The 21,060-nt window shown below is 36.3% G+C and overlaps 1 protein-coding gene across 6 annotated transcripts in view; it reads right to left on the bottom strand.

The window, feature by feature from the left end:
* Positions 1–5,097: 5,097 nt before the first annotated feature.
* LOC138681756 (single-stranded DNA-binding protein 2-like) overlaps positions 5,098–21,060 on the bottom strand; it is a 211,080-nt gene continuing 195,117 nt past the window's right edge. For all 6 annotated transcript variants that reach the window (XM_069775279.1, XM_069775277.1, XM_069775280.1 and 3 more), the window contains 5 exons: positions 17,439–17,509; positions 16,122–16,200; positions 13,130–13,158; positions 8,131–8,229; positions 5,098–5,698 (listed from right to left, as the gene is read on the bottom strand). In XM_069775279.1, the coding sequence (XP_069631380.1) occupies positions 5,669–5,698; positions 8,131–8,229; positions 13,130–13,158; positions 16,122–16,200; positions 17,439–17,509 (308 nt within the window). In that variant the 3' untranslated portion in view covers positions 5,098–5,668. The remainder of the gene's footprint in view (positions 5,699–8,130; positions 8,230–13,129; positions 13,159–16,121; positions 16,201–17,438; positions 17,510–21,060) is intronic.

The following is a 21,060-nucleotide window of genomic DNA, read 5'->3' as shown; positions in this document are numbered from 1 at the left end:
ATGTTTAAAATTAAGCATGTATAAGCTTTATTTCAAATGAATGTAAATGTGTTTGCAGGATCAGAGTTTTAATGTGCTGAGTAGATCATCCATTTATGTGCTCTAAATTTGTTACCATAATGTAATATTTCCAATGTCACAGCACTAGCAGACAACTTACATGCATGCACTCAAAGCAATATTTTACATAAGGACTTTTTGACTCTTTTTCAGGTTGAAACATAATTTTGTTAATTTTTACACGCCTTTTGCATTTTGCTCTATACTGTATACATCTGCCAAATAATGTTACACCTCAAACTATATATTTTGTTCAGTTCAGGGTTAAATCTTGCAAAAAAATGTCCTTATGCTAGTAGTTTCATCAAAGTTTCAGTAGACAACTGGAATGAACAGCAGCTTATAGGATTAAGCCAATAACGTCTGGAAAGTAGAGGAAGCTGCACACACTAAAAGTTTAAATCTAACTCATATATACTTGAGCGTACTGAATTTTTATATTTGTTTCATACCATTAAATCCTGAATTAGGTCCTTAGTGTGATCAGTTTGAAGAGAAATGAGATGTCACTGTGGTAAGAGTGTTTTGGTTTTTTTATTTGCAAGACATGCTTCCTTCCTTAGGGCCCAACCCATCCTTAGGGCCCAACCAAACCCATGCCTATTTGGAATGGGAACTGTGGTTATACCATCACTTACAGTGAATTAAAGAAAAAAAAAATTACCTATACAGATCTTTTTTCATCACTAAAGTCTATTTTATGATATTCTTCAAATGCAAATGTGTAGGGTCATATCTTGAAGAATTTAGCCCATATTTAGCAACAGCAACATCTAGAGATATCTAGGAACAGGAGATAATACTTAAAAATAATTAACTGATCTGAGAAATAGAAATCAGTGCAACATTTATCAGCTGAAAATTCATTTTAACTAGTAAAGGGGAAAAAAAAAAGAATAAAATGTACAGTGCTAAATATTGTAACAGCTGGTCCCTCATTAAATTACCAATCTAATTCCAAATCTTCTTCACATACAGTATTTCATTTGCTAGCTACAGAACAGGGGAAAATTCAAATGATTTTTAGCCAGATCAAGAAGCTATCCTTCTGATGCAGAGATTTTAAATTGCTATCCATAAAGAAACAAGCTTCTATTCACTTCTTCCTAATTTGAAGTATTTAAAATAAATAATTAGTCTACATATTTCCCATTGTGTTTTAAAGGGAAAGTGATGGCTGGGTGTCTTCAGAGAACTGGTCATGGGATATGGAGAACAGGCTGCTAAGTCTGAAAGATGTTGCAGTATTTGATTACATAACACATTGGTGGCCTAGTCTCCAATCAGAAGGCTTCCAAATAAAAACTGGCAAATGTAGCCACAAGCAGATTGCATGACAACTTAACTTACTGATCTGGGAACTGACCTGTTCTGTCACTTTGAAAAGCCAGTCACTCCTAGTCAAGGTTGCAGCACATTCCACTGGGCAGTGTAAGGTGTCAAAGACTAGACTCGAGGTTATTGCCATGTTTTTCACATGCATCAAATTCAGTCTGCGATAAAGGGGGGAGAACAATGAGTTCAATTGCAGTTCTTCCTCATACTCAGGCTATTAATAAAATAATACAACCTATACATACAAATATCTATGTATTTTTTAAATGCACATCGGGCCACATGTTTTACTTGTGATTCATACAGCTGCTTCTTTGCCCTGTTCTTGTCTATACAAAACTTACATATGGAAATAAAATCTCAGTATCAATACTCCTTTTTGTGGGTTTATGCAGTAAGTAAAATACTGGATTCATTGTAGCAAATCACAACTTCAGCCGATTTCTACAAGGCCAGAATTTTTGCCAGAATTCTTACAGTAAGAGAGCGCCATTATTATGCTATTTCTGCTATTCTAATATTTCATCACTTCTGTTTTAAAAAGCCTTATTTTAACCTTGCATGAAAGATCCATTTAGAGAATCACGATCTATTTATTTCTACATTAAAGAGAGAAATCTATTTAAAAACCCAGTGTGGAAAAATTATCCTGTACCACTTAAATTAATATTCCTCACAGAGCTGGATAAATTCTGACATTATCAATAATGTTGTTGCATAAAGACAGAAATAAACAGCAGTTAAATTACATGTTGATATCTAGTGCATTAGAAATGTAAGCAAAAATATCACTGCTTAGAAATAATCTTTCTTTCCATATTAATACTCTTATATACAATGAAAAACCTACAGGATTTATAAGCAAAAGAAAGAGAACAAATGAAAACAAAAAGCTCTATGCGAATTAAAAATCCAAAGGGTTTACTCATAGTAAGTGGAATATTTAGCACATAAAATTGTTTTCTATGGTTCAGCTGCAGAACCTATGTATAGTTATAATCGCCTGATCTTACCAATGTACATGTAAATAACGTTACTCATGTATGTAAGCATAGGTTCATTCCCTACAAAAAGCAAGGTAATTAGGCTTACTTACATCTGATAAAAATTCTAATAATAAGATATGCACTGAATATTCAAGCAGATGTCCCGAAACTAAAATTTTGCAAGCTTACACATATTTTATCCCACCAGTCTGTGGGGCTACCTAGGTATGAAAAGTGCTGGGCATACTTAGCAACTTGCTATATCAGGGCATAGAATGCTAGCCTACAAGAAGCAGGGCTCAATCCTGTTCTTTTTGAAGCCATCAGCATATATACTGAGATCAATGCTGTAAGATCAATGCAATGATGTTAAATTTAATATAAATATTTTGGAAAGGGGAAACAAAGATATGCTGGCAGTTAGAAAAATTATATAGAAGGGAGTTCAAAAGAATTACGGAAGAAAAATTGTGACTGAAAGGATGTTATGCTCTTGTAGTTAAATTAGGATAACATATTTTGATAATACTATTCAGTACGTGTTGGCAGTTCCATTTTAAAGGGCATATTATATTCTGTGCTCTTATTTGCCCAGTTTTAATTTAATGATCAGATTTTTTTTCCTTAACAGGTGCCTATAAGCTAAACTATTGCAGATAGCAGCAAATTCTAAAAGAAAAAAAGTTCAGTTTCTGATTAGTACTAGATCCTGATTCTGCTTAGTTTTGCCAGTGTGAGAAGTTCCAGTGGTGGCATGCACTCTGTTTTGTAAGAGAGCCCTAAGTGATGCCATCAAGGCCATTTGTTGCATGGTCACTGGACACGCTGCTTGCCTGCAGGAGCCCTGTCTTGGCTTGGGACAGTACAGGGTGTTCCCCTAGGGATACACATCAGACCCCAGATGTACTCAACAGTTAAAGAGCTCACTTGAGGGCACACTTACCTGGTGTGTGAATGGGCTTTGGCACTTGATGTGTAGTCCAGACATATCCATCTATCTTAGTCCAGTTGCAGTGACATCATATGACTGAATCTGGGCAGAATAGAGCCCTAAAGTCCTTCTTAGAGGGCTACCAACAAGGATAATATAGATGCCAAATGTAGGCTGCAAGCATGCCTGAAACTTTGCACTACTTATGGTAGAAGCTGGGGTGCACAGGAGACATAAGCCACTAAAACCAGAGGTATTAGTGACAACAGTCAAGTTCAGGATCTCAGGTACTGAAATCTCATTTTATCTTTTTATAAATCAAATCAGTAGTAGGGGCTTCTGGGATCTTTTGAGACAGCAACAAACTGTTTTCCAAGGACAAACAAATGAATTCAGCCTTCACAATCAGTGGGAATAAAATCAACAAAATCATATAATGACTATCTAGTTTATGATTACAACTGATCAAATTAGTTATCATTAACAAAAAGTAATGCCACCAAAATCTTTGACATTTTAACATAATTTTAAGTAAGACCCTGTCTCCAAGAGTTTAATCTTTGAATAGTCCTAATGAGAATAAAAAGTATTACATCTTTTTATTTTCATATATACAGTATATATAAAAATAAAAATTAGTTAGGAGATTGTAGTTCACCTTACACATCCGGTTATGTGCATCTACCTTCACAATGAGCCCATTACATACACCTCTTCATCACAATTTCATGAAAAAAAAGTCTCCTTACAAGACTGCATAGACACATCATATCTCAGAACTGTTTCCTCTATGTAAGTGGCTCTTCTGTATGCAAAATCCAAGGTAAGATCTTTGCTTTGTCTTTGGCATGAATTTTAGTTCAGCCACTTTGTGTCTGCATTGCTGACCATCAACCTTTTGGCCACTACACAATTGTGAGCTTTCATTTCTGTGGGGGAGCTGGAAGTCATTAGGAACTAAATTTACTATAATCTTGGTTTTAGAACTTTGCTTGAGGAGACAGGAGACTTCTTCTAGAATCTTTTCCTTTAAGGCCATATACCTTTTCTCCATTCTGTCCCAGGCTTTCATGTCCAATACACCAACCTCTTTATGAAATGGCTCAGACCTTTGTTCCTCTTATGTTTACAGCAAAAGATAGGACCCCTCACAAGGCTAGTAGTCATAAAAAGATCACCCAAACATTTTGGTTCACAAAAATGACTGCTTACTGGAAAGTTGTGGGGGTAGGGTGTTTCAGCCTGATAAAACTAGTAAAAGAGTGACGTACCAGGGTGATCTGATTTTCTAAATAGGCTTGGGAGATGCTGTTTATAATCAGGCTTACGGATTGTTATGATTCAGTTGAGAATCTTTGAAAAGGGGAAACATAATGGTAAATTGTTAGAAAATATTTCAGTAATAAGGACTCTACTGTATTTCCACTACCAACCCTATGGAAGATCATGCTAAATAGAAAACTCATTTCCAAGGGCAGAAGAAGCCCTGATACATTATTGCTCGATTCTATAGCAATTTGAGCTCACTTACAATAAACTTATAGTACTCTGTATAAGCTGAGAAGCTTGTATCAAATTCAGGCTTCCATTTAAAACAGATATTGCAGATATTAGGCTTCAATTAAAGAAGAAAAATAACCTTCAGTGCTTCTTTTTCTAAAGGCAAAGTATAAAAAGAAAATCACCAAACTAGGTGAAAATTATTAAATTTCTCCAAAAATTATGCTTCTATTTCTTGAGACAATACAGTTTGTGGTTCACAGGGTAACTGGTATCAAACACAAATTAATGAGAGCTCTTATAAGCAATTTTATTTCTATCAATAATGGCAGACATTTACAAAATCAGAAGAATTTATCATTTGAGTTCACCTTAAAAAATAACTTATAAAGCAGAGATATATGCAACATAAAACAGTTCAGGAGGGAAGAAGGAAAGCAAACTAATAATTAAAATGTAAGCATGAAAAAAAAGATGGAATAAAAGTCCCTACTCATTTCTACTTAAGATGTCATGTGACAGTATTTTACAATGTCTTGCAGGTTTATATATGTATGTGTGTATGTCTATATCACACACACACGTACATATACATTAACCCATATATTTCCATAGACAGATAATTGTTTGCAGTTCCATCTTGGGTAACTCTGTTATGTCACTACTGTTGTCTCAATCATGTTTGGGACCCAATTTCTTGACAAAACCGGGGAGATGGTAGGAAAAAAATGGTGGTTCTGATTGTGTCTGAGATCCTTTTGTTAAACTGTACACTGGGACAAATAATTTTCTTCTGTAGTAGCTCTTTGAAGAGAGCCAACTCACTGTGGTCTTCATGAGGAGACTTGGTAACAGGTCACACACTCATTGTCATGCTAGGGGAGTACTGAAAAAAGAGGAATCCACATTTTAACAATAGTTCTTTCCCAGGTAACTAAAACCACTTTTGGACAAGAGCAATGAGTTTAAATGTCAACATGCTATTTGAATTTTCTCCTAAATTTGTACTATACATGTGAAGGCTGTAGTTCATTTTGTGGTATCATAACTTCTGTTATACTTCTATCATTATGTAAAAATATAGCTATTGCCGATGAAATCAATTCACTTGACACTTTCAGTATTGGGCACTGCTACCTGGGTAGTGTGATGAATCAGTATTTCACTGATGCTTTTCATGCCTTTTACTGGTCAATGTTGGCTACTGGAGGGATTTAGCTGGGCAAGATACCTAGTCTCAAACAGACCAACTACATTTTTGGTCACTTGAACCACATAACTATTTTGAAGGGCTTTTTACTACTCGATGGGAAAAAGGTAAAGATACATCTGACTGGAATTAAACTAGGTTTTTGGCTTATTTTTAAAGTCTGTATTATAGATTTTATGAGGCAAGCTGAATCAAGTATCAGTGGTTATTCTTCATGTGAACTGAAAATTCAATCACCATATTACATTATTATTGTAACACAAATTGAACTGCAGCCCTTATACAAGCTATAGTTGCCCTCGTTAGCAATACTTCATTACAAATAATCAATGGGACACCACAATGCCTAATACAAATGCACATTTATATGCTTATTTTAATTTGTATTTCAATTGAAACTTATAGACTGCAGAAATACTTAATTGGCTTAAAATCTTCTAAGCAGAGGAAAATGTTCAAATGCAAGAAATATTAGTGTTATGAAAACTGACACAAGGAACAGAAAGATATTCATTTGCCTTGGCAAAAACAGATATGTAATTAAAAAAAAACCTACCAAAGCTAGATTTTTGAGGTGGCCATTTCTAAGTGTCAAAACATATTCAGAAAAAGCATTTTGGATGAGCCTTCTCTGTCATATAAACTGCATAGAATGGACCACTTGGGTAAAATCCATTTTGTCCCATATCATGTCTCTGATGGTTTGTCTGCTTTAGGGCTTACTCCTGTCATGTGCTGAGGCCTCTCAGTGGGCCCAGCAAAGCTTATCTTACTAGTTGGGTCCCAAATTCATTCAGGTAGGAAAACTAGGAGTATCTAGAATCCAGTAAGTAGTAAGTGTCTGAGAAAACTAATTTTCTTTTGAGTACAACTGATGTCCTTCTTTTAATGAGTTTGGTTTGGTGAGCTGGTCTGCCTGCTGAATCAGATTGTTTGTCCTCAGCACAAGTAAAGCATGCTGAGTTGAGAACTAACATGGACTATCATGACCAAGGATCACATTTAATGGAGATTTTGTGGTTACTGCTTTTTTTGCAGATTTTGAAACATCAGTCTTTTTGCTTTGTACAAATCAATTTTCTCCAATACTCCAAACAATCTGAACGCATGCCCACTTTATGAAGACACAAACAGCTAACATGCAGAAAATACTCCCTCTTCCTTTTCACTAGTTTAAGAAGCAACAGCCCCCCCCATCTGATTTTCATGAAATTTGCCATGAACTTTGATTGTTGTGTGATCTAAAATAAACTGTTTAGTCTTTATAATTTCTGAGCTAAATAACACCATTGGCATAGTTAATGGAGTTGCACTCACTTCTGAACAGCAGTGATTTCCAGTAAGAATAGAAGTGATGAAGTCACTCAGCACTTCTGAAAAATCAGGCCACTTCTATATAGGAACCTAAACATGGATTTAGAAACCCAACTTCAGGCACATGAGTATTAAAATACTAGTCTTGCTTTGTAATGTATTTTATACCATGTTTTGCTGCCTCAAACATTCTCAATTTTAAAAAATATCATTTTTCCCAGAATGAACACTAGAGGGCATCTTGGCTTTCTCTGCTCTAAAAGGATGCTACATCTTTTCAATGTGATCTCTTGGTGCTCTAATTATATACTTCAGTGTGAATCCTGATCTAAAAGACATTACTACCCTGCAAAATACATGGTTCAGGAATCAAAGTTTGAAAAACCAAAAATTGAAACACTCAAATGTAAAGATCTGCCTACTATGTGTATCTAGGCTGTTCAGATATTGCCTGACAAATGCCCATTGTGCATTACTTAATATGTATGGTGTAATTATTGCTGCTTGACAGATTTAACTTTCATTGACAATTGACCTCTTGATCTAGAAAAAGAGCTTCTGCAGTAAATCTACACCTTCCACATTTTTCAGTTTCAGCTCAACTTCTAACAGTATTTGGCACAATTTTTTAGTGAATCAATACTATAATTTTAGAAGCTAGTAAAAAACTACATAAGGCACAGCACTGTATTACAGGTACAATACAAAACTTTGTTCTGGCTGTTATTTTTCTTTTTTAAAATAAAAGATCAGGAATAAAGTTTTACCAAGTAAAAAACTACTTAAATACTTACGCTCTCACTCTGAAAAGGGTTTAGGAAGTTTCCACCCATCTCACCATCATCCCTGGGAGTGCCAGGCTGATTACTCATGCTCATATTACTGGGAGAGTTCTGTTAAACAAGATTTCAAAATACTGATGAAACGTTGAAGATTTCAGTTCCTTTCCCAGATTCACCTAGCATGTTAAAAGAGTATCTTTACAATGCACTGGAATTTCTGAACTTGAAAGATAAGTCTCTGTAGAGTTCTGTATGTTTCAATTACTAATTTTAACCTGCAAAGTTTTAACCTGCAAGTATTTTCTCCTCTGAAGTAACAACTACCTGTAATTCTTGTTTTCAGGCTATAGCCAGCATGTTCTCTTACTAAAGTTGGGAAAAAGTATAAATGGTAGGAATAAGTATTAGCTCTAAAACTACATTAAATCAGTATGGTCAAATCAGTGGTATATGAGCATGTGCCTTGAAATATGCAAGTTCAGAATACATACTTAAAGGAAGATGTGGACAGATCTGGTCTACACAGACCTTCACAAATCAAGGCCTGTATTTGAAGTATTTGTTCATAGTGTGTAGTCTGTTGAAATAACTTCTAGTTCTAATTTTGAGTTGCTAAACCACTTCACCAAGAGCAGTTATATACAGAGTTTATAGATAAATGAGTTAACAAGAGTATTAGATAAAAGACTCATGAATAACAGCCAGCCACAGGATTGGCCTTGCAAACATTTTCAGGAGGAGCTGTAATTTTGCTATTTGCTTGCACAGAGCATAATGCAGTAGGGTCTTCACTTACTTTTTGAATGTCTAGGTGCAAGTGAAATGCTAATAAATAATAACAATACAAAGATTCCTGAAGGTAAATTTTTTTCTTATGGAAGTGCTCCTGCACAACCACCTCTATAATGTTCAGAAAATGCTTTCAAGAATCATTTAGTCACAGAAAGAATAAAACCAGATAATTGTCACAGAAATTATTCAGCATCAATAATCAATACATGATTATTGTAATACTAAAAGTAGTTAGCTGTGTTTACAAAGTTGATTTATGGTACCCTACCATGCTTGGGGCATGGATGATTCTCTTTCCATCACAGTTAGACTCCTATTAATACGGGCTTTGTGATAGAAAAGGAATAGTGAGGGAAAAGGGGGAGTGAAATTATGAACTTCATCATAAAATATTTACTATGTCTATCACAGTTCTTCCCTTGAATTTTTTTTAATCTAGAAAAAAACCCCACAAGATTTACAAATACAGCATATACATATGGACATATCTGTACATATACAAATGCATCAGACTTAAAGTTTGAGCAGGCTTAACACAAACCTAGTATAGTCAATGGGTAGGCTAACAAAATGCAACTCAAAGTAGTGCATTTGATCAAAGTGACCAAATGATAACATCTGTAAGAATCATAAATTAATTTGTCTGTTTTTCTTCTGTTAATTCTCAATTACAATCCTAACACAGCATTTCTGTTAGCTTACAGATTTATGAAGCTTCTTAAAAAAATCAAAATATATCATACTTTGAAAATACCTGCCTGCAGTCTTCATTTAGTATAACTAAGGCTGCAATGGGGCAAACTTTGAGTGAAAAATAGGAAATATTAAATTAAGAGAAAGTCTCCTTACTGAAAGGCTGCTGTTAAGTTTTAACCATATTCCCCTGAAGGAAGATTACCATTTCCACCTGAATAGGCAAATATGTTTGTGGGTTCAGCCTGGTGTATTTATTTTCAGTTATAGATGAAATGTAAAATTAATTACATAACTGCCATGAAGACATAACTTTTTCATTGGCATCTGAAATGCATCTTATAGAGTAGGGTCAAGACCCCTGCCTTAGCCCTGTTGTTTTCTTCACAATCTAGTTCACTGGTTTTCAAACTGTGATCCTCAGATCTCCAGGAATCACTGGACAGCAAGTGAAGGATCCATAAAAGGCAACTAAAAAATTAACTAGCTAATTAACATCAGACAATTAAGTTTCCTATTTAGTAAAGTTATTATACCAAATATTTAGGAATCTACAGCTTGAAAAAAGTTGAAAACTATTGCTTTAGTTCAACCACAGCTATTGTACCTGAAGCAGGAATTAATTCAGGGAAGTCCTGTTGCATGTGTTATGCAGGAGGTCATACTAGACAATCACATCAGTCCCTTCTGCCCTTAAAATCTATGAATATATAGTTTAAAACCCACTAAGGCCTTGTCACATTTATTTTATATGATGCTTCCAGACTTTTGTTCATTCCTTGGGGATTTACTCCTACTTTCTCTTTCTCTGTGTAGTACTAAGCTTTGAAATTCTGCAATTGCTACAGTGCATCAGGCCCAAAGATTCAAATTCCTGACATAAATGCTTTTATAGAAACTTTCTGGGCTGCTTTTATTGCCAGTATGGAGTCTAGCATTGTAGCACTAGCTGAGTTTTTCCAAAGCAAATATTTCTTTGACGACTGCAGAAATTCCACGGGCACTGCAAGAAACACTGGTTATTAATGTTTATTTAATATGCATCATTTCAGTTCATTTACTTTCCCCTGTCTCAGTCTATTTCATGTCGATTCATCAATTCATATTTATAGATTTAAAAAAAGTCACGTTTTGTCATTCAGCCAAATTAAATTAAAATCTCTGGAAAATGTAGCTATGAATTCTGTCAGCTGTAATGATTCTACCAAGACTGGATTAATGCATTTTACTCCATTGAAATCCTGTGCCTGGCCTTGAGCATCTAGCAATGTGTACCCCAAACTGTGTTAATTTCAATGAACAATTTCTGTCACATTAATTAGTAATCTGGAAATCTACTTGTGAAAAAGCCAGTTGAACAACTAGCTGGTGATGTATAAAGGGAGACTGTTGCCTTTACAAGAAGAATCCTGGCAAACTATGTGCAAAATTGGAAGGCAGCCACATATTAATTTTGCATGCATCAAACCCCAGAAATCTCCTATTCCTTGCATGCAAAATTTTTCCAATCAAGTTCCAAAGGTATTATATGCTATCATCTACCTGAAATAGCTAATGCTATATACAAGACTGCCCACACGCTTTTACTAGTATCAATTAAGGCTGCATATTGGGCACAGTGCTACTCAGAAAAAGATATTTAAAAGATATTATATATAATAGTATAACAATAGAACACTTAATTCCCAAGTAAACTTCATTTTTCTTTTAGCTATTTGAAAAAGAATTGCATCAAATATAATTTCCATGATGTATTTTTTAAGGTTAATAAATTACAAGACTTCTAGGTAAGTTTTTGGATCGAGGTTTTCTAATAATCATATTAGCACATATGCTGATACTTAATACCAGTGGGTTGAATACAGGTTTTAAAAAATAATTTTAGTGGCAAGCTAATAGAAATGTTTTCTACTTCAAAAATGCTGCATTTAAAAAAAAAATTAGAAGAAAAATTATAGACACTGATTAAAAATGTGCTGTATGCTTATTATCTCATTGGAGGTGTATATTGAATCTACCACTGTACACCTGAGCACAGCGCAGCTAAGGCAACATGGTCATTTCAATCCACTTTTGTGTTCTTCACAGGGCCTGAACATGATACAGATCTTCAAAACTTACAAAAATGTAGCACTGCTATAGATATTTTTCCCTCATAGCCCCAAAATGGCCTAAGAGGCATACTGCTGTGGTCCTACTCTCCATGAAAGGCCATGGAAGGTTATTCTGAGGCTATAATCACCTATGTAATTTTAAAAGGACTGTATCACTAACTGAAGAATGCTTCCTGTTTTTTGAACATTTGAAAGTGTATTTTAAATGAATTCATACTAGAAACTTCTATTTTAACCCACAGGAATTTAGGCCAATATTTTCTTTCCTTTTGACATGTGTTTACATCTCATCATATCTCAGCGCTAGCCTGAGAGAGCATCTACGGTGACATCCTTAGTATGACCAGAACATGTGCAGACAAGCCTTAGCCAGATTCAAAGTGGCAAAGTCTGTACTGAGATCGATCTAGCTACAGCGCTGTAGCACTTAGTCCTGTGTCAGCCAAAAGATGTAGGCAATTAATTCACTCAAACTCTCATTCCTTTTTTTTTTTGAAGATCAATAAGAATTTTGTTACAGAAATTTCAAATGAATGAGTTATAAAATTTTAACTGAAACAATCCCTTCATCAATTCCATATTTATAGATCAAAACCACAAAAATACAGGAAGACAATTTTAGTGATATTTTTATTAATTTTAGTCAGTTACATCTGAAGATGCTGAGTACAAACCACAGTATTTTACAAGGACAAATTTCTACCACTTCATCAACACTGAATAAGCTCATTAATTCCTTATTTGAATAAGTCCCTAAATTAGTAATGATTACAGATGTAGCAGATTTTTATTTTTATGGAAAAAATGACACATTCAAGCACAATATTATTTTTGAAGCTGCAAAACCCCTATGGGTTAAACTCACATTCATTTTGCATATACTATTTTATGGTTGTGTTTACTATTTAATGTTTGTTTAACAGTTGTATCAAAACAGTGCTTTTTTTGCAACTACTTTTTAATCTAGCTTTTAGGGACTTAGACTAGTGATTAAGATATTAATGTTGCCTTACAGAGGTGACAAAAGGAATCATGCAGTGCATAAATGTAACACCCTAATGACATTTTTCCAAATTTGCATTCAATTAGAATTGATTATTAGAACTATATTCATTTGTCTTAACAGTATGGAAGATTATAACATGATCAATCAGATTATGAACTGGATATATGTTAATCACATTCATTAATACACATTGTTATGCAGTAAGAAATAAGTCTACTTATACTCCCTATTGATTATAGATATTGTTTTTAAACTTTCAATTAATGCTAATTCTGTCTGCACAGCCTCCAAAGAGTTCACAAGCAGAAAATGTAGATACAAAATAAAAAGTTTAATAGAGACAATAAAAATATGTTTAGAGTGAAATATTATTCTAAAAATTCCAAATATTTTACTAGATACTCACTTTGGAAATACTGTCCATGTCTCCTGAGCCTTAAATTAAAATAGATAATTATTCAATTAGTTTTGAGCTGAAATTAATCTAAGAGCTTTTTTTCATACTAAAATATATAGTGTAACAGCAGTATGTTAAAACATAACTGTGCTTGATCTCTCTTCCTTCCCACTGTGTCTCTGAATAAAAGTTTACAGTCAGTATTGAATAATGTTAGGCCTTTCTCTGTGTACACACCTAATGCAAAAAAAAAAAAAAGGAGAAAAGAATAAAGGACACATTTCTGATCTGTATCAGTTCCTTGAATGGCATCCATTAGGATGAGACAGCCTGACACAACTCAGAAAAGGATATGTCCAACCTCCCTGTCCTTTTAGCCAGGTACTGCAATTCATTTTGGGTACATACACCTGAGAAAGATGTTGCTTCAGCTTAAGGGGGGAAAAAAAAAAAGCAAAATCATGTATAACTAGTAAAAGTTAATGTTGGTGACAAAAATGATCACCATTTTTACTGAACTTCAGCTACCCAAAACTCCATAGAAGACTGCTAATGAAATATCTCTAGGGTCAGCTGGGGGGTGTTTCATCAATGTCTTTGCCCCCAGAAGAAGCAGCCTACTACTGAAATTTGCTAAAATGACATCAATTTTGGATGCATTACAAATACTGATGATGATAATATCTTTCAGAAGAAAGTAGGTGATCCTGAGGACTGGAGTAATAGAAACCAAAAATATTAAGTATAATGAGTGCAAGACTAACAAAAAGCATTTTTCTCATATGCTGTAGCTCTCACTTGGTTGAAGCCAAGTATAAATGAAATATAATTTAAGGATGGATGTATCACGAAAAGCATTTTTAGCAGCAACAGACAGTAAACAATTCTAGTCACCTATTTTCAGGAAAGACAAATTCAAACTGGAATAGTGTCAGAGAAAAACAATCAAGAAAATGGAGTTATGGGAGGAGACTGAAATAGCTTGGTATACTTAACCAGGCAAATTAAGGCTGAGAAGGAATATGATTTCTCACTATAAATACACCAGATACATAAACATTAGGAAGAGGAAAAGTAATTTTGTCATGGACAAATGGAAAAATTTTGTTGGAAATCAGAAAAAAATTTCTTTCTAACCATCAGAACAGATAGCCAGTAGAAGGGTTGTAGTCAGAGAAGCTAGAGAAGTTCAAGATGGAGCTTGACCAATTTATGCCTGTGATTATGAGACATAACTGCCTACTACAGCATGGAACTGTCTTACATTCCTAAAATAACTCAGGTTCCATTTTAGAAATTAAATTAACCTCAGAAAACAGTTGTTGTTAATTTGACTAAACATGACATAATTTTCACTAGAGAAACTAACTAACCAACTAGGTACATATAAAATCCGTCTTTAACTGTTTCAATTGTAATTTTTCTTTTAGCTGAGAAATAATTCCTGGGCTATAATAAGTGACAGAAAAAGATGCAATTATCATTTACAGGTTTTCATTTACTTGAACATAATGTGCATCATTATTAATTAAAGCAACAATCCATTTTAGGATTGTAATATGTAAAGAAAAGCTATAAACTCACAAGATGGCCTTATGCAAAGTAATATAGGAATTTTAGACCTGCTTCACAAGAAAAGACGACAATGCTATTGGGAGTTAGATGCATTTTGTTGAATTTTAATTGTTCAGAATATATCTCCTAAGTGAGGTTTGATGGTTTAGTTTTTTTCTCATCTTGTCATAGCCTTTTCCAATTTCTCCCTTCTTCTTACCTGTCTATACTTCCTGTCTCACAGTCTCCAGCTTCTAGGCTATAACTGTACTAATTTTCCATCCACCATGGTAGTATGGATAGAAGCAGGGGGAACAGTGACAGCTTGGCTTCTGCTTGCCCATCACGTATTTAGCTTGCTTGGGTTTTTCCACATAAAGAAAAATGCTATTCAGCAGTGTTGCAGGTGCCCTGTGTTATAGCGCCAACTCCCAGATGTAAAAGAGAACCTTGCTGGTCAACAGTGGGGACAGAAGAGGAAAGAGATCTGAAGTCTTTGCAGACTGAGGTTCCCCCCTGTTGTTGCCCGTATGAATGACACTCCTTGGCGCAGATAGAAGTGAAGAACAGAATATAGAAACTGTATTCAGAGTTACTGGCTTGGTGTTATGGTATGAGTACAAATAAATACAAGGTATTTATTTACCTTGTGGGTATAGAAGAGGAAGGCATACATGCAATTTATTTATCTGCAGATTGTTGCTTAAATCCCTTTCAAGTGTCTATCATCCATCCAGCAAAGAGAGCAGAGTTTGCTAGGATAGTCAGGGGATAAAGCAGTGCATGTTTTGTAGAATTGTGTAAGGCTTCTCCCTTAGATAAGAGTCTTTCAAAACCCAGTGTCGAAAGACAGGAAGTACACTATTCTTCCTGCCTCTGCATGCCCTGACAAGAATGCATGTTCTTTCTTGGCGCACTAAAATGGCAACTGTTTATGGGGATGGAATAATAAAAATAATACTTAACAGACAGAAAGCTAATTATAGAACAAATAAGGATATCAAAATATAAGATAAAACCAGCTTAACACATACATCAATATATGTAATAACTTACTTCCATGTACTTGATAAGAACTCAGACCAGCATGTCATAATGACACCTTCTAAAGTTTTTGGAAGAGGAAGAGAGGTAAAGAAAAATGGGTCTTATGTCATCAGTTCTACATTACTATGATGGTATGCTTATAGAGTGGTTTGAAACAACTGGATTAAAATTATACTCTGTTATATAAATAACATACAGTATTTTTCTTCCAGAGGTGCATTATATAATCCAATTCATATGCTTAAAAAGTATCTTAATATTTCTTATTAATGTATATACAGCTTTTTTAGTTTTTAAAATATTTTAACATATAGTCTCTCACATAACTTAGAGAACTAGTCATAGAAAATGGCACTGGTCATTGTAAATTTGCAATGTTCATAACATTTACTATTATTACCTAATGATCCATTCATATGATGTGAATCCATTCCACCCAGTCCACTCATAGGTCCATCTGACCCTGGTCCCATTGGAAACTATAAAAGGATCAGACATTAAAAAATATTATTGCACAATTTTTTAAGATTATATAATGAAAAAGAAATTCCTCAGAAAAAAAAATGGTAAAGGAAAAATGCACAGTCCCATCTCTGAATGTGAAAGTCAAGTGAAAGTCTTCCACGTGATGATTGCAAAAAGTGTAATTTTTTTTTTTTACTTTTTCCAATGCTACCTTCATCATTTTTTGAGAAACTCATTTCTGTAGGCTGGCTAATCTACTTTAACACTTTGTACATGATTTTCAAACCTGCAAGTGCTGACTTATCTCTACTCCCATTGAAGTTACAATTTTACTATTCACTTCATTTAGTAGGTGAATAATTAACAGTTTTCAAACCCCATCCTATCTATACTGACAGTCAGACTACTCTGCATTACCTTTGCAATATGATCAGTTTCTTACAGATTCAAGATATTAACCTTAAATCCAGTTCTTCAGAAACTTAAAGGCTTTAGCATTACAGAACATTTTCTAAAATTCACTGCATACCGATTTAGCAATATCTAAATATATCTATTCTTAAAGTTTTTTGTCCTTTTTTTCAAAAGGCCCACAATATGGACTGTAATTAGATGAAATATGGTTGTAATCCGATAAATACGACAAAATTGAAGGCATAGATAGAGATCAGAAAAGAAACAAGTTCTATCTAAGAATTCTGATTTTTGTCAGTTCTAGAACTACTGAAGTTTGGGCTAAAATAGTCACTAGTGTGGTAGTTAATGAGAAAAATACCTAAATGTTATCATTAGCTTCCATTCTTGACACCTTATTTAGATAAACAGGGAAGTTTGTTTCTTCTTAAAGGTATTGGTTTTATCCTTTTTTACAGAATAGCAGGGAAATATAATACTGAGCCACTATCAACAGTTTTCTTCTCCCTCTTCAGTCATAGAGACTTTTTAATAATGAAAGTTTAAAGCTAGCAGAAACTAATGCTTGGTGGCAGTTCCTAGGATGGTGTCATATGGTACAGAACTCTATTGCACTGCAGTATGACAAACTAAGTCATCCCCAATATCCACATGCACATGCTTCTCAGGTCTTTTCTGTGTAGAAAAATAGGCCCCAATCATTATTTTGCACCTACTGGCATGATCGATTTGCAAAACATTAAAAAAACTAAAATGGACACGGTGTGATGGAAATGCAGTGATTTGGATAAAACAAGGCTGTATAATTAAAAAAAAATATAACTAGATTCATATTTACATTAGGTCTGTTGGGTCCAGGTGGTACTGCATTCATTAAAGTGTACATGTTGTCTCCAGAGTTGGTTGAATCTGTAATAAGAGATTATTTTAAGTGCTAATATATACCTTTCAATAAAACTACTCATCTAATACACTTCTTGTCATTTAGTTCATATTATTTCTGTTCCTGAATCACTGATACACAGTGGAATATAATGGAAGATTTCATTCCCTTTTTATCTATTTCTACCACACAACAGAGCTATCGGAAATAATTGCAGTTGTCCCTACATGACTATTTCTAGACTCTACTTTTATACATGACTGTTAAAAGGTTTATCAATCACCAAGTATCTGTAACTATTTAATTCCTTAAACCCTTTTTCCTGGAGTTCCAAATTACTTCACTCATCTTCAATACTCTATAAAACAGGAGTTTCTCTCTTATCAACACTTCCTGTAATTTGTTTTTCATCTGTAATAACCAATAAATAGCTTCTTTTATATAGCCTTCAGGTTAGTGTAGTGAATGAAAATCTTTTCTTCTCATCTGTGTCAGTCTATTAGATTTTGAATGTATCTAACTATTCAGCGGAATATTGTGCAAAGATCCCCTCTCTAAGGACACCTTTAGCTAATGAATCTTTGCAGATGTGGTGAGTTGACCCTGGTTGGATGCCAGGTGCCCACCAAAGCCGCTCTATCACTCCCCCTCCTCAGCTGGACGGGGGGGAGAAAATATAACAAAAGGCTCGTGGGTCAAGATAAGGACAGTTTAATAAAGTGATAGCAAAGGTTGCGCGCGCGAAAGCAAAGAAAAAACAAATGATGTTATTCTCTACTTCCCATCAGCAGGCGATGTCTAGCCACTTCTCAGGAAGCAGGGCTTCAGTACGCGTAGTGGTTGCTCCGGAAGACAAAATGCCCCCCCTTCCATCTCCCTTTACTTAGCTTTTATATCTGAGCTGACGTCATATGGTATGGAATATCTGTTTGGTTGGTTTAGGTCAGCTGTCCTGGTTATGTCCCCTCCCAAGATCTTGCCCTGCCCCAGCCTGCCATTGAGGGGGGGCAAAAATGTTGGAGAGACAGCCTTGATGCTGTGCCAGCACTGCTCAGCTGTAGCCAAAACACTGGTGTGCTATCAACACCTTTCTAGCTACTGATGCAGAGCACAGTGCTATGAGGGCTGCTATGGGGAGTATTAACTCCATCTCAGCCAGACCCAATACAATCTCCACCCCTTATTCCATACCATTTGCGTCCTGCTCAGGTTCCACATAACTTAATACAGATATCTTCTAACCATACTATTGTATTTAATTCTCATTACTGAAATCCTTTCTTACCAACACTTACAACTGAAACTACATACTTAAACCACTTTTATACCCAACGTACGGATTTATACATTCTTATTAATTACTATCCCCTGTCCTTTAAGAGATAGATATTCCATGGGCTTCTTCCACTCTTCCTGATGTTCACATACAGGTTATGACTTGGGCCCCATCCATCAAGATGAGTGGTCAGGACAGGAGAAGCAGTATGTTCGATCGTTGGGCCCCAACACCAGCTTGGTTTGGGTCACCGATGCACTTGTCTGGTTCCTTGCAAAGTTCACTCCTCTGCAGTTCAGGTCATTCCTGCTACATTACTTCCTACAACATACAACTCACATCACAGATTATGTTTCCCCCAAGGTTAAATGTCCTTGAGGCACACACTGGGTCTCCCCATCCTTCCGCATTACCCACCAAGTACACCCAGGTCCCTGAGCAAAGACAATCCCACGAATGGGTTTGCCTTTTCCCATGGGAGGTGCAATCCACACTGCCTTCCCCAGCCACTTCCCCATGTGCACTACGGGGACCTTATCTCCTCCCACAGTATGTAGGGGTTTTGTTTGGGCAGGACCAGGACGGTTAGCAGATCCTCTGGTGTTAACTAGCCAAGTGGCTTCTGCTAAATTTGTATCCCAATGCTTCCATGTCCCATTGCCTAGCGCTCTCAACATAGTCTTCAACAGTCCATTATATCTCTCAATTTTCCCAGATGCTTGCGGGTGATAGGGTATGTGGTACACCCACTCAATGCCATGTTTCTTTGCCCAGGAGCTTATGAGGTTATTTCGGAAATGAGTCCCATTGTCTGATTCAATTCTTTCTGGGGTACCGTGTCGCCATAAAATTTGCCTTTCGAGGCCTAAGATGGTGTTTCGGGCAGTGGCATGGTTTACAGGATATGTTTCTAGCCAACCAGTAGTTGCTTCCACCATGGTGAGTATGTAGCGCTTGCCTTGGCGTGTTCGTGGCAGTGGTCCAATGTAGTCAATTTGCCAGGCCTCGCCATATCGAAAACCCAGCCACCGCCCTCTGTTCCAGGGACACTTTACTCTGGTGGCTCGTTTGATTGCAGCACATGTTTCACATTCATGAGTGACCTGTGTAATGGCCTCCATGGTCAGGTCCACCCCTCGATCACAAGCCCACCTATATGTTGCATCTCTCCCTAGATGTCCCGATGTCTCATGGGCCCATCGAGCTACAAATAGCTCACCTTTACGCTCCCAGTCCAGGTCCACCTGAGCTATTTCTATTTTGGCAGCCTTGTCTACCTGTTCATTATTTCGATGTTCTTCAGTGGCACGGCTTTTGGGCACGTGAGCATCTACATGACGTACCCTTAGAGTTATGTGTTCTACATGGGCAGCAATGTCCTGCCACAATGCTGCTGCCCAGATGGGTTTACCCCTGCATTGCCAATCGGTCTTCTTCCACTGCTGTAGCCACCCCCATAGGGCATTAGCCACCATCCAGGAGTCGGTATAGAGGTAGAGTACCGGCCATTTTTCTCGTTCAGCAATGTTTAGGGTAGTTGGATGGCTTTCACTTCTGCAAACTGACTTGACTCGCCTTCTCCTTCAGTGGCCTCAACGACTTGGCGTGTGGGACTCCACACAGCAGCTTTCCGCTTCCGATGGTTCCCTACCACACGACAGGATCCATCAGTAAACAAAGCATAACACCTTTCATCTTCTGATAACTCATTATATGGTGGTGCCTCTTGGGCACGAGCCACCTCCTCAGGTGATGCTCCAAAATCTCTGCCTTCTGGCCAGTCCATGATCTCTTCCAGAATTCCTGGGCGGTTAGATTTCCCCAGTCGAGCCCGTTGCGTGATCAATGCTATCCACTTACTCCATGTAGCGCTGGTTGCATGATGTGTAGAGGGGATGTTTCCTTTGAACATCCAGTGTAGCACGGGCAATCGTGGTGCCAAGAGGAGATATGCTTCTGTACCAACAACTTCTGAAGCGGCTCGAACCCCCTCATATGCTGCTAGTATCTCTTTTTCAGTCGGGGTGTAGTGGGCTTCTGATCCTCGGTACCCCCGGCTCCAAAACCCTAATGGTCGACCTCGGGTTTCTCCTGGTGTTTTCTGCCACAGGCTCCAGGTGAGACCATGCTCCCCAGCTGCAGTGTAGAGTATATTTTGCACATCTGGTCCTGTCCGGACAGGCCCAAGAGCTACTGCATGAGCTATTTCTTGTCTGATATGCTCAAAGGCTTGTTGTTGTTCAGGGCCCCATTCAAAATAGTTCTTTTTCCGCGTTACTCGATAGAGAGGGCTCACAAGCT

The sequence above is a fragment of the Haliaeetus albicilla genome, chromosome W (genome assembly GCF_947461875.1).
Source record: "Haliaeetus albicilla chromosome W, bHalAlb1.1, whole genome shotgun sequence".
Classification (NCBI taxonomy): domain Eukaryota; kingdom Metazoa; phylum Chordata; class Aves; order Accipitriformes; family Accipitridae; genus Haliaeetus; species Haliaeetus albicilla.
This window is presented reverse-complemented; position numbering and strand designations above follow the sequence as displayed.